This window comes from Cucumis melo, chromosome 5 (assembly GCF_025177605.1).
Source record: "Cucumis melo cultivar AY chromosome 5, USDA_Cmelo_AY_1.0, whole genome shotgun sequence".
Lineage (NCBI taxonomy): Eukaryota > Viridiplantae > Streptophyta > Magnoliopsida > Cucurbitales > Cucurbitaceae > Cucumis > Cucumis melo.
In genome coordinates, this window is record NC_066861.1 from 26,568,790 (window position 1) to 26,595,496 (window position 26,707).

The window sequence follows — 26,707 nt, forward strand, 5'->3', positions numbered from 1 at the left end:
TATTTTCTTCGGATGTATCAACTCTAATCATTAAGTTTGTTGATCTTTCTAAATCATTCGACCTCTGATTTGTTCTTTTGTTTGGATTGACCTTTAAGTTGTTGATGGACTTGAACCCAACCTTTAGGTTGTGGATAAGCTTGGATCAACCATCATTACGGATCGACTTGGATCTATCTTTTGCTTGTTCAAATTGCTAATTAATTTTGGAAAACTGAAGTGAGTGACGACGACTCAATAAATTTTGAAATTGAATTCTCAACATTTGATTGAATGACCGCCTCTATTTATAAAGTTCAAAGAGACCCTATACAAGCTTGAGCTTGGACATGGTTGACTCAAAACCAAAACATCTTGACATAATTGGAGCAAACTAGATTGTTCATTAATTCAATGGTTGTGATGAAGACACATGACATTATTAGAATCCAACAAATTATTATTGATACATCTAACTTCTAATTAATCCAAAATTGATGAATTATAATTTCATCATTAACTTAAAAAATGATGTGTCAGTTTACAATTGGTAAAAAAAACCTTAGCAATACCTTTTTATGATTTATGGAAAGGAGGTTATACTCGATATCGATAGTTTAATGTATATGCTCTCAACTAAATCAACAACTCAAACTTTTGCATTTTTCGTGAGCTAAAAACAACAAAATTAGATGTCTCTAAGCCATTCTAATGTTGATAATTTGAGCATAGTTTAATTACTTAGTTTATATGCTCCCAACCAAGAGATTAACGACTCGAATTTCCACATTCCAACGTTTGAATTAAAAAAATTGTCATTCTAATGTATATTTTTCTTTTATTGTATTAGTTAGAAACGAAACAAAATGGTAGAAAGTAAAGATGTAACATAAATCTGAAGAATAAAAAGATTAAAATAGTGGATGCTCAGACAAGATTACAAACTATACATATGAAACAGCGAGTATCAGATTGAATTCAAGTTGGAACAATGGATAACAACTGAGTTTGGATTCTTCTCATGCAAGTTTCAATCTCTTTATAAAAATGAAGGTTTTGAGAACATCTTGGATGTAAACTTTTGACTGCTAAACCTAGAATCTGAACCACATCACTTGCGGGATATGGACGCTCGATACACGCCTGCACGTAACCATAACAATGAAGTAAGAAACTTCCATATCTCAGAAAAAATAAGAAAAAAAGTAACTTCCATAAAATTATCTAGAATTAGGTACAAAGCTTTTTCAAAGGAATGTGAAGTGAAGAACTTAATAGCAAACTATTAAAAGTCATTTGGAATTCAACCACGACACGAAGAAAAACAAACTAACATTATGCAGATAGGCAGACAAACAGACCAATTCGCTTCACATATGCAAAAACGAAACACTTAAGAATGTAAAAATATCAGAGTGCAAGAGTAAGTTGTGTGAGAATATTTTGACAGTGCATTCATCTTTATTCATTCCATTCTCATCACACACAAACAATGAATTAAAGTAATCATATATATATATATATATATATATATATATATATATATATATATATATATATAGTGGCGGATCCATAAATTTTGTTGATCTGTTTAATAGATTAGTTAAAGTAATCTGGAAAAAATGTAAAGAGTGGAGCTTAAACCCTTCTAGAGAGGGTTGAAAGACAATTTTACCAGTGGGTTAATTTCAGGAATTGATATTATTTCAATTTTTAATATATATGTAATATAAAAAGCATAAAGTTGAGGATGACTCAAGCGCCTTTTGAACCTATACTAAATCCATCATGTATATATATAAATTTTAAAAAATCAACATGACAAATTATGATTGGACAATTTAACGGGATACAGTTATTTTTCTATTTTGTATATAAAAGTAGGTGGATCCTAGGATAATGCAGGACATAAGGTAAGGAGTTAGAAAGCTCAAGAATGTTATCATTCGATTTTTGTTAGATGTTTTTCTCCCTTCGGGGTGACAAAAAGAACATTCCAACTAAAATGTCTAAGCTTTATGTAAATTGAGATGCATCCTTTCTAATTTCTAACAAATGGATTTTCAAAATCAAAATTATCCCGAATATTGAGTTTGAAAACTCAGTGTCCAAAATTCAAACTAAGTAAATCTTTATGGGCTAGAAGTGTCTTTTTTCCCTTAAAATGAAAATATCTGCAACGTATTTCCTTAAAGCGTTGTCTCTATGTCTGAGTGGAAGCTTTTTCTGTGGTTTTGAAATTGGCTTTTCCCAGCTCAGTTCAAGGTCACCTTAATATTTGCCTGTGTCCTGTTTAACTATTAAAAGGCCAATTTCCTCTCAGCAAATGCTCCCATTGGGAATTATGATTAAAAAGTTATAGAAGACTATCAAGATACCTAGTAAGGACAATTTGGAATTTCCTTTCAGAACATGTATTTACCACTGGAACTTAAACAAGCGGCAATATGTTTTCTATCAAACCAACTCTAAACCATTGAAACAAACAAATTCTTGATACAAAGCAGTATCTGGATAGACACGAACTAAAGCTGAAATAATTCGTCTAGATGCTTGTAATAGCAGGAAAGTAAGGATATCCCATATCAGTACTGTCATAATAAGAAAAAGAACGAGCAGTTCTGTAGAAACCAACAGTTACCTGTATCATGAGCAAAGTCGCAACACACGAAGTGATTAGATTTGAAGGAATTCCTCCATAATCTCTATTGAAATGTCTTGATCTCAGACTAGATAGATCAGCAGTGGAAAGGTGTTTTGACGGGAACAACTCATTAATGTGGGCTCCTAGGCTATCTTTCGTATCTTGCAACGTGCTTAAAGGTTTTTGAACCTTAAACGATGAATTCTGATTATCAAAACAATGCAAGGCGTCACAAATAATTGTAAGAGGATCATCACCATCGTTCTTGCTCAACCAAACCTGAAAATAAATGGTATCATGGAATCTCACTTTTCTAACTACTTGAGCACTGTCAATCCTATTACTACACCACTAATAAAAGAGTAAAGAAAACTAAAAGCCTAGAATTCAAGCAAATTTCCAATCAATTTTTTAAATATCAACTTGTCAATTGAAGTTGCAAGGAAAATGACGAGATTAGAAGAGGAAACCATCCAACACTCAACCGAGATATTTCATGCAAAAAGAAAATGTGATAGTAATTGAACAAGCATGCTTTTGTGCAACATGGATGTGATTCTTATCCAATTACACTGCATATCCATGATGTTGTGCGCGTGGGTGGGGGGGGGGGGGGGGGGGGGGGGTTTACCTCAATAGCAACATTTACCATCATTTGTGCCTTTTCCCTCGAACCTTTGACAATATCAACTGCCCCACATCCTGATCTTTGAGAAACATTTAAAGAACAAGGGATGCTACCAAGTGCTCTGGTATTGGCCGGAGCCAATGAGTTCCCAGAGAAAGTATTATGCTGCTGCAGGTTAAACGTGGTGGAGGGAACCTACAAGCGCACATAATCAATTAAGACGTTTGCTTGAAATCAAATCAAATAACACACAAATGTACATTCACCGAAGGTACATGAAGACACTTGTTAGAATTAGTAGGCTTAGCCCATTGGGGAGATTTACCCTAAATATTCTTTCCTTTTTTATCTCTTTGTACTTTTTTATTTATTCCCCTCTTGTACCTGTTATATGATTATCATAAAATAATAAAATTAAAAACATCGTGGTTTTTCTCCCGGTTCTCGGGTTTCCACGTAAGCTTAGTTTCGTGTTTATTGCTTTCAATATGGTATCAGAACGAAGCATCACTAGAAAAAAGTTTAGGAAAAACCCAGACCAAAACAGAAGCTTCCGCCGCCGTTGACATCAGCATGGTAAAACTACTCCAAAGGATTCAGACACCGCCGATCTATCCAATGGGCCAACCCTCGCCGCGGTCCACGCAACCTTCTGGTCAGAAACAACCTCACGCGCCATCGTCCGCTAATGTCACTACCCATCCCATTCGATTCTACGCGCCGTCGCCTGTTCAACCATCTCACCATTCAGGTCATTCGCTGTCGCACGCGCCACCCATCGCTGTCGGACAACCTACAAAACTGTCAAATATGTACAGCAATGCAAATCTGCCCGATTGACCCTTTACCGCAACCTTTCTTCTACAGGAACAAGGCTGACCAACTCCATAACAGATTGGGGATTGAGGCGGGCGAGTCATCGGCACCCTCCGGTTATGGACAGCCATATGTTTGCGGTCTCGGGATTAACCAAACCTACAGGAGAGCTGTTTTTGAAGTTGGTGCATCCTCGGCACAGTCTAAATCGATCGATCTACCAATGGATTCCAAGAACCCGGTAATTTTGCTTCCTAATGTGCCTTCAAATTATATAACTAACTCTTCTACCTTCAGTGCTCAATCCTTGACCCATGATAATGAAAAGAATAATGGGAAACCAATTCTCGTTTGTGAGCACCGCAAGAAAAATGGCATACCAAGGATCAGTGTTGGAAACTCCACGGTCGGCCCCCAAGAGATAACAACCGTTCCTCCAACGAGCAACAGAACTTAAGGCATACCAATGTTAGCCAGACCAGCTCTCCTACTCTAAGCACCATTGCTCAGTCATGTATGTCTCAGTCCCTTAACCTTATTAGTGTTGATGAGAAGAATCCCTAGATTTTGGACTCGGGGGCCACAGATCACTTGATAGGTTTTTAGGAGCATTTTGTCTCTTATACCCCTGTGCCATTAATGAGAAAATCCAGATAACCGATGGCTCTTTAGCCCTGACTGCTGGGAAAAGACAAATAGTTCTCTTTGACGGTTTCTCTCTCCAGAATGTTTTGCATGAGCCTAAGCTTTCTTACAATTTGTTATCTATCAGTAAGATCATCCGTGAGCTGCACTGTAAAGGCACTTTCTTACCTGAATTTGTTTGCTTTCAGGACTTGAGTTCGGAGAGGACGATTGGCACTGCCCGACATAGCAAGGGACTTCCTTGATGATAATACCTCCGGTAGTAGTATCTCCAATAGTAGTTTACTCTCTTCCTATTTTAGCACTTCTGAACATGAATTTATGTTGTGGCATTTTCGGTTGGGTCATCCGAACTTTACTTATATGAAATATTTGTTTCCCTATCTCTTTCCTAAAATTGATGTCTCCTTGTTATCTTGTGATGTGTGCATTCGGGCAAAACAACATCGGGTTTCTCTTCCTGCACAACCATATAAACCCACACAACTGTTTACCCTTATCCATAATGACGTTTGGGGTCCCTCCAAGGTTACCACCTCATCTGGGAAACGGTGGTTTGTAACTTTCATTGATGATCATACCCGTCTTACCTGAGTCTACCTTATCACCGATAAAACTGAAGTTTCCTCTATTTTCCAAAACTTCTATCACACGATTGAAACACAATTCCATAAAAAAATTGCTAATCTTCGGAGCAATAATGGTCGGAAATTCCAAACCATAACCTTAGTGAATTTCTAACCTCCAAGGGGATTGTTCACCAAAACTCGTGCACCTACACTCCTCAACAAAATGGAGTGGCCGAGCGAAAAAACCGTCACCATCTGGAAGTAGCCCATTCCCTTATGTTATCCACTTTCCTTCCTTCATACTTGTAGGGAGATGCTATTCTTATAGCCGCTCATTTAATCAATAGAATGCCTTCTTGTATCCTCCACCTTCAGACTCCCTTGGAATGTCTTAAGGAGTCCTACCCTTCTACTCGTCTTGTTTCTGAGGTTCCTCTGCGTGTGTTTGGGTGTACAGCTTTTATCCACAATTTGGCCCTAAGCAGACCAAATTTACCCCACGGGCTCAGGTTTGTGTGTTTGTTGGTTATCCCCTTCACCAGCGTGGTTATAAATGTTTTCACCCGCCGTCCAGGAAATACTTTGTCACTATGGGTGTTACTTTCTGTGAGGACCGACCCTATTTTCCCGTTAGCCATCTTCAAGGGGAGAGTGTGAGTGAAGAGTCTAACAGCACCTTTGAATTTATAAAACCTATTCCTAGCATCTTTGAATTTATCAAACCTATTCCTAGCATCTTTGAATTTATCGAACCTATTCCTAGTACCGTGTTTGGCATTGATCCCCATCCTATAATCCTACCCACAAACCAAGTTCCCTGGAAAACGTATTACAGGAGAAATCTCAAAAAGGAAGTTGGATTTCCTACTAGTCAGCCGCCGACTCCAGTCCAAGACTCCGAACCTTCTCGAGATCAAGGTATGGAAAACCCTACTGAACCTTGTACCAATAATACAATGAGTAAGAATGACAGGTCTGATGTTGCTTTTCTTAAAAATGTGGAAGAAAAGGACAGTGGTGATGAGACTGAAGTCAGAACAGAAACCAATAACAATGGAGCTAAACAGAGTCATACAGGGAAAATTGACAAGTATGATCCTTCTCTTGATCTTCTTATTACATTTAAAAGAGGTACTAGGTCCTGTACAAAACACCCCATATCTAATTATGTGTCATATAAGAATCTCTCACCACAGTTTAGAGCCTTTATTGCCAGCCTTGACTCTACCACAATACCAAAAAATATTCACATTGCTTTAGAATGTCCTGAATGGAAGAATGTTGTCATGGAAGAGATGAAAGCTCTTGAAAAGAATAACACTTGGGAGATTTGTACTATACCCAAGGGACACAAGCCTGTGGGATGCAAATGGGTGTTAGATGGAACACTTGACAGACACAAGGCAAGCTTAGTTGCAAAAGGATTTACTCAAACCTATGGTGTTGATTATTCAGAAACTTTTTCTCCTGTTGCTAAGTTGAATACTGTCAGAGTCCTTTCTATTGCTGTAAACAAAGATTGGCCTCTGTATCAACTGGATATTAAAAATGCTTTTTTGAATGGAGATATAGTAGAGGAGGTCTACATGAGCCCCCCGCCTGGCTTTGAAGCCCAGTTTGGTCAGCAGATTTGTAAACTCCAGAATCCTTATATGGTCTGAAACAGTCACCCAGAGCATGGTTTGACAGATTCACTACCTTTGTCAAGTCCCAAGGGTACAGTCAGGGACATTCTGATCATACTTTATTTACAAAAGTTTCCAAGACAGGGAAGATTGCAGTTCTGATAGTTTATTTGGATGACATCGTTTTGTCTGGAGATGATCAGGCAGAAATCGGTCAATTTAAGCAGAGAATGGGTAATGAATTTGAAATCAAGGATTTGGGAAATTTAAAATATTTCCTTGGAATGGAGGTGGCCAGATCTAAAGAAGGCATCTCCATATCTCAGAGAAAACATAGCCTTGATTTGCAAGCCGAGACAGGTATGTTGGGATGTCGTCCTGCTGACACTCCAATTGAATTCAACTATAAACTAGGAAACTCTGATGATCAAGTTCCAGTTGATAAAGAACAATATTAGCGCCTTGTGGGTAAATTGATTTGCTTATCCCATACTTGCCCTGATATTTCCTTTGCTGTGAGTGTTGTCAGTCAGTTTATGCAGGCTCCCTATGAGGAACACATGGAAGCTGTCAAAAGAATTCTGAGATACTTAAAAACGACACCTGGTAAAGATTTGATTTTTAGAAAGACAGACAAAAAGACCATTAAGGCATATACTGACTCGGACTGGGCAGGATCTGTTATTGACAGAAAATCTACCTCCGGTTATTGTACATTTGTTTGGGGTAATCTTGTAACTTGGAGGAGTAAGAAGCAAAGTATTATGGCCAGAAGCAGTGCTGAGGCCGAATATAGAGCTATGAGTTTGGGAATATGTGAGAAAATTTGGCTCCAAAAAGTCCTGTCTGATCTTCATCAGAAATGTGAGACTCCATTGAAGCTCTTTTGTGATAATAAAGCCGCTATTAGTATTGCTAACAACCCAGTTCAGCATGATAGAACTAAACATGTTGAGATTGATCGACATTTCATCAAAGAAAGACTTGACAGTGAGAGCATATGCATTCCGTACATCCCTTCGAGCCGACAGGTTGCTGATGTCCCCACCAAGTGACTTCTCAGACCAAACTTCGACTTTTGTGTTAACAAGTTAGTCCTCATTGATATTTACGTCCCAACTTAAAAGGGAGTGTTAGAATTAGTGGGCTTAGCCCATTGGGAAGATTTACCCTAAATATTCTTTTCTTTTTTATTTCTTTGTACTTTTCTATTTATTCCCCTCTTGTACCTATTGTATGATTATCAAAAAATAATAAAACTAAAAACATCGTGGTTTTTCTCCCAGTTCTCGGATTTCCACGTAAGCTTGGTTTCGTGTTTATTGCTTTCAATAATACCTATAAATTGTAAAGGTACAGAGTAAGTATAAATAATTATTTCGTGGACCACATCAAAATTCTTTTTCTATAGGTGTTCTTGATTAGTTTGGTTCTCTAGTTAATTGAACAGATTTGCAACCTAAACACGCATATTATCCAACTTCAGTTTTTGAGCTCAATCTTTCGACCATAGCTTGTTTCAAAGTCTTATTTCAAGGAATCTCTTAGATAAATGTTTGGTCATTCCCGGTGAATTGGTGGGCCAGGAAGGCCTGTTCATATATTCATGCAATAACAAAGTGAGCTTACTAGCTCAGAGGTTATTGGCATGATATTCCATTCTAGACAATCGAGTTCGATCCCCATCCCGACAACTCTAGTACTAAAACCTCCATTATTCACTTTCCTATAGCATATTCTTTTCCAATATAGCATATTCTTTTCCAATTACCAACTAATGTAGGACAAATGCAATCAATTCTCCTGAATGAAACTTTAGACCAAATGTAGGCTATTCGACAGTCTTTTTGTATAAAAATAAAATAAACTAAAAGTTTATTTTTTTAAAAATCATGCTTTTAGACTTAAGCCTCAACGTAAAATGACATCTCATTTAAGTTTCATTGGTTGATAAGAGGTGCCTGTCTCTTCTACCATTAGAATGTGACCAGGCTTAACTGGGGTTTAGTTTCCTGCAATAGCCAGAAGCCTAGAAGAACAACACCAACAGACTGGTTCTTGTGCACGCATAAAAGCATGCTTATATAGTCATGCAACATGGATTGTGAGAGTCTAAACTGCTTGATTAAAAACAAAAAGGCAGTATTTGAATGCTGGGCAGACAAGTGGTGAGCTGACATGAGGGCATCAGAGGATCAAATAGTTTTACACCGTTTGGTTTATTAATCAAACAACTTCCTTTTGTTCGTACAAGAGATAAAACTATGACAGATCCCCCATGTTATTTATAGGTACCATGGGACGACAGCAAGGGAGGACTGAAGAAGGACGAAGGAGGGTCTAGATAATAAGTAAAATAATAGGTTGTTAAATTTTAGGCATGGGTCATATACAGCTAGAAATTTTATGATGTAAGCAATGTTGTGATTATAGATACAATTTTCAGTTATAACTAAAAAAAAATCTTGCGTGACTCTAGGGATGGCGTGACATTACTATTCCAGAAACCAAAGTTCTATTTAGAAAATGAAAGAATACAAAAAAGAGAATCCTAAAAAGAAAAAGGAACCAATGCATACAAAACTAACTACAAAGATATAAAGTTACAAAAAGGGTTCCAATTGTTGAGAATAAAACAGGCTAAGGATCTAAGCCACCTATTAAATATATCACTATGGCCTTGTCAGTTGTCAAACCAATGATCCAAATTAAAACCCACTAATCTTTCCATCAAAATAGGAAAAATATGTATTTTTAATTACTTTCTATCAAATCAGCAAACAATTGTAGAATCAAAATCAGGAAGATAGCATAAATATTATATTATCCAAAATGTTAATAACATGCAGAGTAATTTTTATTTCAAAAATACATAGACCTATAGTGTGTTACCGATGTATCAGTGGTGAGTGGGCTGGATCTTTTCTCCAATTCTCTACTTACATTTGGATGGTTATTTCGTCGTAGCTCTTTGTATGCAAGAGGTGCTCTGTTGATGGAACAGATCTGACGTCTAAAAGTTTCTGGAAAGTTATCCATTGGATTGAAAGGCATGCAATCAAAATCCTGAAGGGGAACTTTTTTTTTATCAGTAGAAAAAGAATAACTAGCTGAAAGACAACTTCTGGACAAATTAGATAATATTAGCATAAAAACTTCTCACGTTTATTCAAAGGATATTGATTCAAAACAAAAAAATTGCGTGTACTGAAAGAAAACTGACCTATGAAAAATAAAACAGATAGAAGGCTAAAAAGTAAAAACCCACCTCCATATACGAGGTAAAATACAAGAAAAAGCCAAAATGCAGAAGTGTCAATTTTGGTTCACAGTTCACCACTGTTTTCAAAGTACAAGGCTCAACTTAGGGTGACAAGCTCCTTAATGGCCTCAAGGCAAGAGGCGACAAAAAAGCGTCGCCTGCCTGAAGCAAGGAGCACTTAATAAAATAATGAATTAATATTATTTTTGACAATTATATATTAAAAAAAATAGATTTTGAAAATGTTAAAATATAAACATAATTATTAAGAAAAATTAACCAAAATGGTATTGAAAAAAAAAATTGGCAAAAGAAATAGAAAAAGAAATGCTTTTTAAGGGGGTAAAAAGTAGTTCTTTGAGTAATCAGGTAGAAATTTTGCATGGCAGTTCGGTTCGCATGCAACCAACATTACTTTAATTCTGGCAGCCAACCCTTCAATTCTCTTCTAGGAAATTTAAAAATAAAAAGAGAACATAACATCTCTTCTTCCGTTTTGATTTCCATCCCCTCTTCTTCCTTTCCATCATTTTTGATAAGCAACTAATGGATGGCTAAGCAAAAAGAAGACTTTGTCCACTTTCTTCAACTAATTCTGCTATTCTTTTTCATTTCTTTGGTTTTTTATTTATTCTTCTTGTTTAAACCTTCATAACTTCATTCTCCAGAAGAAAAATTGAAGAAAAACAGAAAACTTGAAGAATGATATAAAAAAGAAGAAAGGCAAGCGCCTGTGTCACCTTGAACGTATGTTCAAGGTAACTGAGAGGCGCAAAATGCGAGCGCCTCATTGAAGTGCTCGCCATGGGTATTTGCAAGGCGGTATGGCCTCCAATTGCCTCGCCTCTCGCCTTAGACAAGCGCCTGGGTGCACCTCAACAACACTGTGGTTCACCATGAGTCAAAAGAAGAGTGTATTTGTGAGCAAGTGCAAGTGCCTACACTTTCAAAATTATCAACCACCAAACAAATTTTAGGCAGTATCTTAATCAACCATGCTAATGTGGATCAATATCACAAAACGTTCAGGAATCTCCAGTCCCTTTTCATCATAACAGAATAAATAGCTCCTTACTGCTGTTCTACCGAGATGTGCTTTTTATCTTAAAACAACTTTTACTAATTAAACAAATTCAAAGCTCAAGAGTATAAGTATCGTATCTGAAATAATCTACAAGAAGAAGAATAGGAAACCTACCATCACTAATTTGACTCCGATCTCCCGACTGTCAAATAGGATCCTGCAGTTGTCATGTTGAACCGTTAACACACTTCCATCGTGAACTTCTAGTCCGTATGGATATGGATGCAAAGCTATTATACGCTGCCCAACAGATAAAGGTCTTGCCAAATCTGTAGGAAGCCCTTCACAAGTGCCGGCACGAAGTTTGGCATAATATTGTCTTACAGATTCCCGATAACGTTGGAGTTTCATTCTTTCTTCATGAAGAAAATTTACAGAAAACCGTCGAGGTCTACCAAGGGAACTTCACAAACAGACACATCTCAAACTTTCAGTTCAAAGCATTCTCAAATGATAATTACGAAAAATTACAGAAAGATACCTTCTTATGATACCCCATTCAACACGAGTTAGCTTTGGGATGTTTCCCAGGCCGACATGATGCAAGTACTCGACAAATTCACTTCTTGCAAACCAAGGATAATCAATTGCACTATAAAACCATTCAAAGATGCACCATCTACGCCCCATGGTGGACGACATGCAATTAGAAAGTTTATCCTAAATTGTCAAAGCAAAGGCAGAAACTTTAACATAGTACTACAGTTCCCTAAGCTAAGCAGAGATATTGCCTCCAAATAAATAAGAAAGTGAAGTTTTTACCTTGAGGAAGAAAGCTTCGTCCTGCACAGAGGAGGAATACTTCATGAGCTCTTTTCCCAATTTGTCATCACTGGTCTTTGTCTTTTGACAGGTCAATGATTTCCAAAGCTCCATCTTACATCTACTTCGACGCCCAAGCTTAATGGGTAAAGTGGCTTGATTTTCTACAGGAAATGGAATTAAGTGGACATATCAATCTCTTCATTTCTAATCGTGATTTAAAGAACTAATACGATGAACTATTTCCAGTATTTGTCAACGCCAAAGTTGTCACAAGAAACTTGTTTACCATTTTTCAATGGTTTGATATGTCCAGATGTGGTCTGCAAAAGAGAAAGATACAAAGACAATAAGAAAAAGGTGATATGCTGTAAAAATAACTACAAAAATGTAGAACCACAGAAGTAATGCCTAGAGCATAAAAAAGAGATGGCAACCAGAACTGAGAAATTGGTGAAAGACAAAGCACCATTCAAATTGTGGCATCCTGTCTCTCTTGTCCAAGATTTCTCAGCCAACACCTCTCGTTCTCACTAACTTATCAGAACGATTTCCTTGCTCCAATCACATTTTTTTATGAAAACGGCAACTTTCATTGAAAAAAAAATGAAAAAATACACAGGCATACAAAAAGTCAAGCCCATAAAAAGAGACCTCCCTCTATAAAAAGGGGCTCCAACTATGTAAAAAAATGCCTATGGGATAATTATAAAAATTATTGGATGTCGAAGCCCATAGAGAAACATGAAAATGGATGAGGGACCAAATAGGCAAATAGACGAAGGGTCCCCATCCATCCTCCTAAGCACTCTCTTATTCTGTTTACCCCACAAACCTATAAGATCACACCCACCCCTTCACACCATAAAAAATTGCCTTTCCTCTCAAATGGCGGATTGAGGAGAAACTCTTTGATCATAGTATCGACCTCTCTATGCCAAGCGATCATCAAACCAAACATTTGAAAGAAAGAATCCCGACATGAGTTGCCAGAGAATATGGTTAAAGTATTTCTCTACCTTTTGACAAAGAATACAACAAGAAGCGAAGGCATCGTCTTCACAAGTTCACCTAACATATAAACAACCTCGCCTTTCGAGAAATCTTAATCCTCCAAAGGACCAAAAATACCAACACCCCTAAGGATCAACCAAATATTGAAAGAAAAATTTACAAAAGTCAGAACCCTTTCAAAATATTAGGGCTCAAAATCTAACATCACTTCTCCCTCTTCTAAACGAATGGCTCCCAAATAAAGAAACAGAAGCAACCACGTCCGTCGCTTTCCCATCGAAAAGAAACACCTAGGATAGGCTTCTCAATTAGAAGGTTTGATAGCAAAGGAACAAATAACTTTATAAGGAACGAATAGGATATGTGTCCAGACAAAATCAAAATTTTGGAACCTTCTGGAGTTGTCTTTCTCCACATTAAAAAGGAAATCCTGTTGACTTCATAAATTAACATTCATTATGCTTCTTTTTTTTCCCATTTGAAGCTTTGTTTATGCTAATTAAAAGAAACAGAACTTTGTTGTATATCTGTATGTTCAAATTCTACAAAATTCAAATAAATCATTTCCTTCATTGCATCCTTCTCCATTTATCTTATCATTTAGTATAGTACGCATTTCCTTCGTTTCATCCTTTCTCCATGTATCTTATCATTTAGTATAGTAAGAATCTGCGAGAATTCCAGCTAAAAAATTCACTTACTGTCGTCAAATCTTCACGTAAATGAACATCCACAGGAACTTTTGTATCAGGTATCTGAAAATAACAATGAAAATTAGTAGTTTTCGGATTACTCTATAGTCAATACATCGGATAAAAACTTGAAGAATCAAGAAGACAGCTTTCAAAAGGAGCATTTGTAATAATAATATTAACATCCAAAATTAGAAGTTTAATGGATTGGTATGATACCACAAAATTGCGTTTTCCCTTCCTCATAGTGCCAGAATGTTCAAGCCGTTTTTTCCTTTTAGAAGCAACATCAATTGACAATCCACTTCCAGGTTTTAATTTCCCAGGACCTCTATCCTCAATATTGGGCATTGCATTAACCATGACTTGCTTGCCTTTATCACTTCGGTCTGATAATGTGTCTTCAGGAATATAAGATTTGTCTTCCGAATTGAAAGATTCGGTTTCCTCCACAATTCGGAGAGATGGTTCTTGATGCAAGATCAAAAATGATAAAATATAATGGATTAAACATGTGAGGTCATAGTAACAGATAAATCATATTTAAAAACAAAATACAAAATACAAAAAGCATATAACAAAAACAAACAAAAAATTGTACATTAACAGAAGAAACAAGGAAGCCCTTATTCGAAGAAAGCATAAACCCAAGATTTTAAGGATTGATCTTCCCTGTACCATTCCAATCTTATTGCAAGTTTATGATTTGATAAATCATCATTATGTAACAACCCTCTACTGAGAGTTTAATTCTTAAATTGCTTAACAAAATACAAAATACAGTGGGGCCCTTCCAAGAGGGAGTTCTCTGTAGTACAGACTAACAAGATTACACAAAACATAAGTTCTCCCACCACACAAAAGTAATATATATGTGTTGTGTGCACACCTGTGTGTGAGTATAACAATTCACGTCGCCCCTCTAACTAGGTGAATTCCTCGAACCACCCCTTCTCACATAAAGTATGTATGATGGGTGATCTAACAATACTCCTGGGGATGAAAGCTTGCTTGATCTCAAGGGAGAAAGTCGGAAACTGCTCTTTGATCAACTCCAAGCTTTCCCAGGTGGTTTCATATTCCGGTAGGCCTTTGCACTAGATTTTGAGTTTCCATTCTCGTGTCTAGTCATTATAGCGGTAGGCAATGACATGTTCAAGGATGGCTTCCCATTCGAAATCCTTAATGAAATGTGGAGATGTGGGTTCGACAAGAGTGGTATTGCTTAATGCTTGTTTGAGTTGTGAGACGTGAAAAATAGGCTAGATAGAAGCAGAGGACAACAACACAAGCCTATAAGCCACTATCCCAATTCTCTCCTCAATCTAATAAGGGCCAAAATACTTAGAAGAAAGTTTTTCACTATGCCTTCGCACTGTTTGTTGTCGGTTTTGCCATAAATTTAAGTAAACCCAATCCCCAACCGAATGCTCTACTTCCCGGCGGTGACAATCCGCGTACTGTTTCATCTGCTCTTGGGCCTTTTCCAAGTGAAATCTCAATTCATGTAAAACCTTATCACTCTCCGTTAATTAATTGTCAAGGGTGGCATTGATGGATTTCTAGAAGTGATGGTGGGTGGGGTACGTCCGAACACAACTTGGTAAGGAGTAGACTTTAAGGTAGCATGGTATGAGGTGTTGTACCAATGTTTGGCCCACCGTAACCAATCTATCCACCTCTTTGGTTTCTCTCTGCAGAAACAACGGAAATATGTTTCAAAACACTTGTTCACAATCTCCGTTTGGCCATTCGTTTGGGGATGATAAGTTGTGCTTCACGGTAACATCTCACTCCAGAATCTACTAGTAAAGATTTTATCACGATCGCACACAATAGACTTAGGAAACCCAAACAAGGACAACCTCTTTAACAAACAGCCAACTATGGATTTAGCGTGTAAGGATGGCTCAAAGGAAGGAATATGGCATATTTACTTAACCTGTCAGCAATCACCAAAATGGTGTCATGCCCGTGAGATCTTACCGTCTAAGTTGCTGGACTTGTTTCGTTGTCATGTGTCACATTCAAAGACATACTACTTGATCATATTCTTCATACCTAGCCAGTATAATTCACCGGAATCCTCTTGTATGTCCGCAGATTCCCAGAATGCCCTTTGAAGACCGATATGTATGGAGGATGGTGGGAATCAATGAGTGAGCCGACAAGACAAACTTGTCCTTACATAGCAAGTTCCCCTGAACCACTGAAAAGCTCGAATGGTTGTGTGGATTAACCACCAAGTCATCACAAATCTGTTGGAGATGTCGTCGAAAGTGATCTCATTTTGCACTACTTCCACGTCTAAAATGGTTGGCGCTGTGAGGCTCGTTAGACGTACTCGAGGAGGCATGCGGGACAAGGCATCTGCTACGTTGTTTTGAGGGTCGGGTTTATATTGAACTTCAAAGTCATAACCAAGGAGCTTTGGCACCCAATTCCAATATTCAGGCTTGATCAACTTGTCTCTGATACCAATGTAACAATCCTCTACTGAGAGTTTAATTCTTAGATTACTTAACAAAATACAATGGGCTCCTTTCGAAAGGGAGTTCTCTCCGGTACAGGCTAACAAGATTACACAAAACATAAGTTCTCCCACCACACAAAAGTGATATATATATATATATATATATATATATAGCAGCACATGTCACCCCTCTAACTAGGTGGACTCCCCGAACTACCCTTTCTCACATAAGTATGTATCATGGGTGCTCTAACACATTCTCACACCGAGGACTAAGGAGGCAGATAAAGTATTTAGACAAGAATTGCAACTGCCTAATAAGTATGCATGTCTTTAGCTTCATCCATACAATTTTCCTTTTACTACAGGTAGAAATATCAAAAAGTAATGATCAATTCTCAGTTAGGAAGTAAGAGTAGCTTGATTGAATATCAAATGTCAACGGCAGATTACTCGCTAAGTGCATAACGTTTTTTTAACGACATTGAAAGGAAGTACACCGAAGAGCTTGTTACAAGAGTAAGAGTAAGAATGTTACTTGACAGAATTAAGTGTTTAACAATCCATACAGCACAAAAAATTCCATAAAGAGCACACCAACTGGAGCATTGTGAAGAAATCCAAACCGTGCCAGCAAGAACGATGGGTTATTTCTTATTATTCTCAATGTATATACCTCTTGTACTTTGAAATTTTATCATTAATAAAGAAGTTCGTCTCCTTTAAAAAAAAACTATGGGTTATTTCTATATTGTGTTTGTCATCCTTTTAGGGTCATCCATATTTAATAAACTTTTGGGTTAAATTTGAAAAGAGAAAAATATGGGAAATGGGAAGTATAGTAAGAAAAAGAGGGAAAAAGAATGGTTGTTCACCATAATTCTGTGTACCTGAACTTGAAGTCTTCGAGTCTGTTTTCTGGTTTCAAGATCCTTTCTTTGAGGGTTGTTTCTCAAAGGATCTGATGAATTTTTTCTTTTTCGAATTCTTTTTGCAATCTATTTACAGAATATTCTAAGACTTATGCTCAACCAGGAATATATTTATTTCTCCAGTTTAGTTACTTGTATTGTTCTATATATTGCTCTAAGAGTACTTGGCAGGTTCCTTTTTTTTGTTTTGTTATTTTCCTTGTAATTTGAGCATTAATCTTTTTACTCATTCAATAAAGGTCTTGTTTCCTTCCAAAAAAAGAAGTTAAGTTTTGTGTCTATACTACAAGCAGGAATACTTAGTTGCCCAACCAAGAATGAGCGTGTACAAATTTATTACGAGTATCAAACGATCATATAACACTCCAAAATTAAGATAAATTAGAACAAACAAGAACACCCTTACCTGATTTCATAGTAGTAAATGGAATCATGGAAAATAAATCTGCTAAGGTCTGCAAAGCATCTAAATCAGTGTTCTCATCTGTTCAGAAAAATAGTGGATTAGAAACTCTTTTTTATGAACAAACCAGAAAGAGCTCCGAACATTATTAGAATTTTGTTGTGCCAATGTCAATCTTGAAATCACCAACCACAACTTGAGAAAGTTAGCAACCACGGAAATTGAATGGTTGACTTGACTCTTTCATCAACTAAGATGTAAAACACAAATTACATAGAAGACTACAGAATGAAACTAGAGCAACAAAATTACCTCCACGTGGTAGCTTCCTTCTTTTTTTTCTTTGAACTAGAGAAGATGATAGCTCACATACTGCATTTGAATTTTTGGAATCAACCTTTCCCTCTAGAACACTGAGGCAGCAAAAGTCATCCATATTAGACGATGCTTCAGGTATATTTTCTGTATAATTGAAACTTTGATGAAGCCACCTGTTTTGATCGTCTAGAACTTTCTCCTTTCTGTACCGTTTCTTCATCTTGTGGTGACTTTTCTCTGTCCTTACACATTCTATAGCTACTGAGGAACTGAGATCATAGCCATATGTTTCATTTGGTCTTCCTTTATGCCCTCCGCTGACCTGAAACCAGTAGTCCTAGTCCAAGTTAACATCACAAAGCTTGACAACTATCTTCAAATCAGCATCACAAAGCTTAACATCACCCCCTAGTTGACAACCAGGTCCCCCTGACCTCATATGAGAATTTCACGTTCTCTTTAATTTTGGAAGGCACAGATGTTGCAGAAGAGTCTCTCCTCTGTGAGGCTTCAGCTAAAGCTGATCCGGAAGCACGATTCTCATCACTTATAACATCAAATTCTGACTTCTGTGAACATTTATTTCCAGAAGCATGATTCTCCCATGTATCTCTTTCCTCTAAATATGAAATAGGAACACGTGGTGTCCTCTTCCCCACAACACGAAGTCGGTTACCTATATGAAATTGATAACAACACAAACCGTCAGAGCCAGGGTTTAAGAAAAAGTAGGTCCTATTAATCTAGTTATAGGAGCATTGTGAAAACATGTCCACGATGTTTTTATTGGCAAGAAAACATTTATCATAATGAAGATTTCAGCTTAATAATAATGATGATAATTTTCAAGAAAAAAAAAGTAAACAAACAAACCCTGGCATGAAAAAGAGCACTATTTTATCTATCATAAACATTAACAGAAATAGCTCATATTCAAACTAATTTCATGTTTTTGGGAAGGTTTTTTGCTTTTTAACCAGGAAAGAAATTTTTCATTGATAAATGAAAAAAGATTGAGCTCAAAGGATACAAACAATACTCCCATAAGAAATGCGATAAAAGAAGGCAACAAATGATGGAACAGAAACACAATGAAACTGCCAAAATATTGAGAAGGATTTAAATATCTAAGGGGTTATTTGACGACTGGTCCTCTTTCTCAGCTAACTTTGTCAAATAGTCCGCTTCCTTGCTGCTCACACTAAATGGAGATCCAAAATCTGAAACACTTCTCTTTAGATGCAGAGATCGGACTTTGGCTAGGAGAACCTCTAAAAAACTTTACCTTTGAATTAGGTAAAGAGAAAATAGAGTAATCAAAATGGGGATAGATTGACTCTGAGGGCCTAACCTGCTTGAAAGAGATGGAGCTTGAATTTGTGATTTAACCTCTAAAAGATCAGGATTGTGATCTTCAAACAACTTTGCCTTTACAAAGTTCTTTTTTGAGTCCTCCTTTATCCTTTTCCTTCCAACAAAGTGATTTGGGAGTGGCTCAAAGAGATGTGGGGTTATACTTGATTTTGGATGTTTTTTCTTCTTTTTTTTTTTTCTTTTGGACTTAGCTCTTGACTCAAATTTGGCCAAGAAAGGTAGGGAGGAAGAAGAAATCGTAAAGGAGGAGGAGAAAGTACTTGGAACATTATCGGTTGAGACATAGGAAATTACTGAAGCAGGACTAGAAGACGGAACCAAAGGCCTTAATGAGGCAAGGGGAGCTAACCTGCTAATAGAAGAGAGTGGATCGACAAATGATGGGCCACACACCGGTTGAAATCACTTCATAGCTATGAAAGAAGGCACAGTCGAATTTTTCACTTTCTTCCTTAAGAGCTTCTCTTCATCAACTTCCTCTGCGTTTCCTTTCAAAACTGAAATTCTTATTCCCTCTCCTCAAGTATGGCTCTTTGAATCCCATAATCGTGTTCAAACTACTTTCCTTAGAGTCCAAATTTAATTTCATTGTAGACTGATTTTTGTTTTTTTGAAAAGGAGACAAGCTTCTATATTATTAATAAACTCAAAGTGCAAGAGAGTTGTACATTGAGAATTATAGAGAAGCCTAAATTTTGTTGAGCACCTTGTTCCAATACTTCAAAAAGATTAATTGTAACTGAAGGAGTTTTTTGAATTTGACCTTAGATATTCCACCCCCTCTGGGATGAAAGAATCTTTCACGACTCCTTCATCTTTCAAAACCTCATTTAATCTCTACAAGTCAGATGAGTTTGAAAAATCCTCAAATAATAAACGACCCTTGGTTAATTGAGGAGGCTCGATCGTTTCATATCAATAAAGTTTAAGAAAAAGTTCAATCGGTTGAAGTCTGTTATTTCTAATGTCGCAAGCATGAAACCACATTAGTTTCTTTTTACTTGAATATTTGCTTTGAAAACATTTAGTAGATTGCACGTTTCAATGGCGATATTTTCCAGTCCTCCAAAATGATCCCTATAACTTTTTTTAAAGGAAATGAATCTCACTTATTATAAAAAATGAGCCAGAACTCAAAGTACAATAGGGTTATACAATGAGCAATTAAACTACGGATTAGTAAATGCACCCGGACATTTCAACTAGATTGACACCCCTTTAGCGTCCTCAACATATCTGAAAAATAAAGAAATGAAATGACATTGAGAAAGTAAAAATGGTCCAAAACATCAGCAACCTATCATTAACAAAAGACTAAAAGACAACTCTAAACCAGGCAGAAACAGAGCCCTTCCCTAAATCTCCTTAGTTGGACTCAAAATGACTAATAATAACAGCTTGCCAGTTGAGGTGAATGTCTTGTGTGGAGTAATCCTGAAATCCTTTGACTACGGAGCACCATGATGAAGCATTTAAACAAACATACTCAAATCGATTGGACCATACTGAAGCCGTATTGTGGAAAACGTGTTGATTTCTTTCAAACCATATTTCTCTTAATAAGGCCTTGACTGTGTTGCACCATAAAATTGATGAGGTTTTCTTCAAATCTGGTCTTGAGAGAATTTGCAGCACATTACCACTAAAACTGCCATAAAAAACCCATCTGAAATTAAAAATTTGCAGCAGCCTGCACCAACAATTCACTGCATAAGGATACTCGAAAAAAAGGTGCTGAAGGTCTTCTTGATACAACATAGATGGCATATATGAGGAGATAGGCAATAAGAAGGAAGCTTTTTTGCAATAAAGAGGCACAATTTAAACTCCCTTAAACCATAATCTACATGGATATGTTGACTCTTTTAGGCTTCTTAGTCATGATCCCCTATAACTTTGAATGTCTGATTTCTCCGATAATCAAGAGGGAGATTTTTACTGAAGGTCTGCTGTTTTTACTTTTGCTCCATTTCACAAACTTTAAATGAAAAGGACCCATTACTTGCCAAAACCCTTCTTTGTCAATGAACTCTTCTAGAGAACCTTCAGTCAATTTAATAAATGCATTTTCTGTAAACAATGGATTAATGATTATTTTTTATTGAAAAAAGAATCCTCCAAGGTTTTCCTAATTTCCTTCCAATCATCGAGCGCAAATAATCTTAAATAATCTATAGATTATTGAAAACTTCTTGAAAACTTCCAGATTTTTATCAACCAATGTTGAGTTGAACTTTGATTTGCTAAGGTCCTTTAGCTCTATGTATTTGTACTCACTATTTTTATTTCTTTGTAATTTGAGCATTAATCTCTGTTTGTATTACTTTTTCAAAGCTCCGTATCTTTTTTAGAAAACTATATATCTATATCTATATATATATACACACACACACATATTGATTTCTATTTATTGTGCCTTCTACAATTTTCCAAGCTTAAAAGTGGGGGAGAATGTTAAATTATTCATATAACTAAATGTACCATAACCTATAAGTTTTAGGGTCAATTGGTGAGTTAAATCATTTTATCAAAAAAAAATTGTACTCTTTCTCCACCTTCTTAAGGGGAGGTGTTTGTCCTTCCCAAACTTGATAGAGAACTAGCTCCATTGTTGGAACCCTCGGTCTTCTCCTACTAAATCATCTGGACAAGTGTACAAATTACAATTAAGGCTCTTTGTAGCAATGTTGTTTGTGCTACAACTACCTCATGGGGTATTTGGACGGATTGTAACAATAAGATATCTCAGAATGTTTTTAGAGCTCTTGTAGGAGTATGGGAAAGCATGATTTTCCAAGCCTCCATGATGCCAGTTGTGAATAAAAGAAGAAAAAGAAAACATGGAAAACAACCCCTCACGCACAATAGCATTTTAATTGTCTTACCATAATATAAACTCCTAAGCGAAGACAAGCATCCACCACTTGCTGCAACAGAATGAGCATTAAAATGGCCTTCATTTGAGATACTCGATTGAACTTGTACTTGATTAGTCTCCGGAAGTTCTTGAAAACCTGAAGCATCATAATTCTCACGTTCACTATCACTACTTCCCTGTCAATTTATCAATTGGCTATATTAAAAATTCTAAGCAAATGATTTGGGAGAAAGAAAAAAGAGAGAGGAAAAGAAAGAAAAGAAAGTGAACAAAGTGTTGTTACATTGCAGCTTGTAAACAAAAATCATATCATAATTTTTCTTTTAACATGAAATGAAATGTTTCATAGAGAAAATGAAAGGAGACTAAGGCTTCGGGAAAGAGCACATCAAGAAGAACACAACCTTCTTATTAGTACATATCACTGTTTTTTCCTTTATTTCTTGTGTTTATGATGAAGTATTAATAGTGGTGAATAATAAGATAAAATCCTGGAAATCTTCACCAGAATCTTTTCCACCTGAAGTCCCCAACTTCCTTTTCCATAGAATGCAACGTCCTTGTAAGGAATTTAGAAGAGAAAGGTAATATGTGGAGGTTCAAGACCAAATTGAGAAGGCATTCAAAAAAGGAATGAATGCATCAAATTTGCAGAATTCCAATGACAACTTGGTACAGTGGGATATCTAGAATAGTTAAAGTTAAAAGAAATGTGAGAGTGTTTGATTATTGTTCAACAAATAAAAAAAGAAATGTTGAAGTGCAACATTGTTTTAGTACAATAAATACAGAGATGGAGATTGAACCTCCAAGCAAAATGCCAGTTACCATGAAACTAAGCTTACTTTGGCAATGTAAAAGTAAATGCAACCCTGTTGATGGGGAATATTCAAGTTATTACAACATTAGTGATCTAGAACTCTCTTGGGATCAAAGAAAACATTCAAACTATTCAAGAGATATCTTGAACACTAGAGATGTCTTCTTTTTGAGCTCCAGTGAGAATTTCCAGTCTTGATACTCTTGAAGAAATCTATTTGGGCTTCTCAGTAGAAGAAATATAAATATCTGTCTCTTTTTACTTGATGTTAGGAATTTTTCCAATAAACAGAAGTTCACTTTCTCGGTTGAACTTGAGAGTAATGTCACTATGGTAAAAGTGCACTAGAGAATAGTCTCAATGTGTCTATCCTTTTACTCTCAAATAGATGATTGCTTTGGTAGTTGGACTTATTTAACGGAATCAGATACAAACTATGAATCAAAAAAACAAAACCAGACACTTGAAAGAGATGCAAACAAATCACAATTCAGATATTCCGTGCCAATATATGTTTCTGATAATAATAATAATAAATATATAAAAACATAGTACGCTCTCACCATAACATTATAGTAATCTGTCATCAGCGCTATAAAACCTACAACAGAAGCAGCTCCCTCTGGTAAGGATAGATATGCCTGGAAAGAGAAGGCATAACAAAATCAAAAGAAGCTCAAATTAAGGACCAAAGAAAAAGAAGCAGTAGTTTTTCATATTAAAATGATCAAACGAGGTTTTATCTTTTTTTTTACTCATTTATTAAAAAATAATCAATGGGACAAAAGCTTGTAGTACAAGAGGATTATACAATGAACAAATAAAACAATGATCAAGAGGTGCACCTGGACATCTCAACTAGGTTGACACACCTTAAGCACCCTCATCATATCGATACAAATAAAGGACCAAACAACAATTAAAGGTCATGTGAGGACTAACCACAGTCAGTACAACTCAATAAGAAACATAGAAACAAACTCTAACAAAACTAGGAATAAAGATACAGTCAAACAAAGAAAGAATCTGGAAATGGAAGAAGCATCAGAGGTAGTGAGCCCAAACTGAATCATCAATCAAGGAGGATGAAGGCCTGCCAATTTAGTAAAATATTTTGCATTGAGAAGTCTTTAAACTGTTTACTTAGAGAGCACCACAAAGAGGCATTCAGCCGTGCGAACTCATAGCTATTGAACCAAGAGGAGACTTTATAGTGAAAGACCCATTGATTTCTCTCAAACCACAGTTCCATCAAGATTACCTTGACAGCATTACACCAAAGCAAGGAAGCATTTTTTTCCATAACCAGGCCAATAGGTAACTGTCAAACATTATTCCTGCATTCTTTATCAAGAACCCTGCTGAGATTAAAGGTGTGAAAGAGTTTGCTCCAACATTTGGTAGCATATACACAATCAAACAATATATGTTGTAGATCCTCATGAAATCTGAGATAGAATGAGCATATATGTGGCAAAATATAATGAGTGGGTCGTTTCTTCTGCATAACTGAAGCACAATTTAAATTCCTGAACAACATAATCCATAGAGTTATATTCACCCTCCTCGGGCAATTAGATTTCCAAAGGCGTTTTTCCAGCACAAAGAAAACTAATATCACAGATCACCACATACACTACACATACAGAAAAGGAATAAGTAGAATTATACAAAAAATAAGCAACGTTGCATCATTAGGTCCCGGAAGCACATCTTAAAGATAACCATTAAAATAAAAAAATCTGTGTGAACTTGAAAGCATAGGACTAGACATACCTTGCTCATATTGTAAAGAGTCTCTACCATTTCAGTTGACCTTTCATGCATAGAAGAAGCCACCTGAAACGGTAAAGAGAAAAATAATCACTAGAAAATTATCATTACATTTATTGAGATATGCTGCATGACATAATACAAAGTATTAAGAGGGCTAGTTGAAGTGCTAAAGGGACGTGCCTTCTTCCAGTCTTGACCGTATTTTCTATAAGCTTCATAAAAACTCTCTATTTCTTCCTTGCTCCATTGAGGTCCTAACTTATCAGACAACTTCTTCTTCTGTCAGGAGGTTATAACAGACATGACAGTCAGGTACATATATGAGATTTGTGAACTTTGAAGTATGTAAAAATGATGAAGACCGTTTATGGGACAACTTTTAATGGAAAATTCACACGCACACCGCCACCATCAAAAAGCAAAAGAAAAATCCTGGCACTTTCATGGAGCATTGTGTGACGTCAATTCAATGTTTCGTATACACACCTAAAAGTTAGTAAAATACTGACTGATACTCTCTAGGGATGTCTGAAGTTCAACTGCTGACGTCATAATTGAAATAGACAGTCTGCAAAGAAACTACACTAACCCATTCTTCCCTGTATTCTATTTCCATACTTAATCTTGAGCAAGTAATTAATAAAAATTCACATTCACAGCTAAAAAGACAGCTGATATCAAGTACGAAAGCAAGAAACATTCAGAACCAAGCACTGTGCATTTCAGACCATAGAAGAGACGGGACAACATTACTCGTTTCTTGCTTGTTTGCGAGCTCCTATAATTTTCCTCAGCCGATGGGTCATTTGAATGAGGGGGCCCTTTTTTCAAGCTTTTGGATTTTTTTGGAGGCGCCATTGGATTTTATGCGTAACTCCTTCAAAAACCAACAGGTGTAAACAAGATTCCCAATGCAGCTTCCGTAAAAAAAGAAAGAAAGAAAGAAAGAAAGAAAGAAAGAAAGAAAGAAAGATGAAGACGAAAAAAATCAAGATCCAACATGGCGGATAAACCTCGGCTGTTCGTCAATTCAGTCGTTAGGCCCACATGTTCAAACGAGTGTGCGTAAATGGAGCATTGGGAATTTTCTTCCGGAGGATGATGAAGGTCCGCGGCATTTTCAACAATGGATGAGAGGAAGACCGCCGAATTTTGAATTGCCTTTTGAAAGAGATTGTGAATAATGCGTATTGGGAAATTGCTAAAAATAATACTATTTTTAGAGGTACGAAAAGTTTTGGTATGGATTTTTAAAAGATATTTTTATTACAAACGTACGTAAAAAGTCTATATTGTAATTCATACAGCGGCACACGGACTGTTGCACGGAGTTGGCAACTTAGACACCGATCCACTACGACAGTTTCGACCCTTTGGATGCAACTACTTCATTCTCAAACTTCAACAAAAACTTAAACCTTTATTTTAATTTTAGAAGATGATTTCTACGTTGCCTATCGATTTTTGTGCTGCCGTTGAAATCATTTTTCTTTTATTTTTGTTGTTGTTTTTTTAGGTTTGTAAGTTTTCTAACTTGTAAGTGGATTTTTTATTCAAAATGGAAGGGTTGGTTTTTTTTATTTTTTACTTTACTCCTTGATAAAAATGTTATTGGTTAATTTCATGTCAGCAATTTAAAGGTAATTTAGATGATTTAATTTAGTTACAACTCTTTATTTAAAAATTTGGAATATGTGAGATGTGTACGTACCTACAAAATTTCCTATATATATATGTGTGTGTGTTTGTATATATAAACACTCAAAATAACTTAACAGAAGTAGAAAAATGACAAGGATAAGTTATTTTTGCAAAACATGATCTCTCCCCTTAGAGCATCCATCATGTTCTATGTATTTCCCTTCCAATTATTTTCTATAAATAAAAAATTGAGTCCATAATTTTAATTCATATATATTCTTTAAAATATTTCTATGGGATGGATAAAGAGAATTTTAAACATTATATATATTATTTATAGAGAGAGAAAGATTCGGTTATTTTGTCATTCGG

At 36.2% G+C, this 26,707-nt stretch overlaps 1 protein-coding gene across 12 annotated transcripts; it reads right to left on the reverse strand.

Moving 5' to 3' along the window:
- Positions 1–926: 926 nt before the first annotated feature.
- LOC103499395 (protein ALWAYS EARLY 2-like) lies at positions 927–25,957 on the reverse strand. Of its 12 annotated transcripts, none has more exons than XM_051084693.1 (20): positions 25,708–25,952; positions 25,448–25,571; positions 24,875–24,973; positions 24,695–24,757; positions 23,482–23,559; positions 22,106–22,274; positions 18,281–18,522; positions 18,020–18,168; positions 17,841–17,941; positions 17,532–17,609; positions 13,940–14,190; positions 13,730–13,783; positions 12,304–12,337; positions 12,015–12,178; positions 11,734–11,912; positions 11,367–11,655; positions 9,799–9,972; positions 3,255–3,446; positions 2,621–2,827; positions 927–1,122 (listed from the first exon to the last, which is right to left on the reverse strand). In XM_051084693.1, exons 2-20 carry the CDS (start codon positions 25,550–25,552, stop codon positions 958–960), a joined length of 2,793 nt encoding a protein of 930 aa, XP_050940650.1. In that variant the 5' UTR covers positions 25,553–25,571; positions 25,708–25,952; the 3' UTR covers positions 927–957. The 12 variants fall into 12 exon arrangements, 10 of the variants coding, with proteins under 10 accessions (XP_050940650.1, XP_050940648.1, XP_050940651.1 ...); XM_051084691.1 differs by having other exon boundaries at positions 2,621–2,902; positions 25,695–25,951; XM_051084694.1 differs by having other exon boundaries at positions 9,850–9,972; positions 25,708–25,949.
- Between the last annotated feature and the right edge of the window lie 750 nt (positions 25,958–26,707).

Coding starts and splice junctions, on each gene's coding strand:
- LOC103499395 (XM_051084691.1), bottom strand. CDS start 25,552: ATGGCGCCTCCAAAAAAATCCAAAAGCTTGAAAAAAGGGCCCCCTCAT. Junction 14,191..17,531: donor ATTTACTACTATGAAATCAG/GTAAGGGTGTTC, acceptor TCTTGCATCAAG/AACCATCTCTCCGAATTGTG. Junction 2,903..3,254: donor TGGTAAATGTTGCTATTGAG/GTAAACCCCCCC, acceptor ATTTATTTTCAG/GTTTGGTTGAGCAAGAACGA.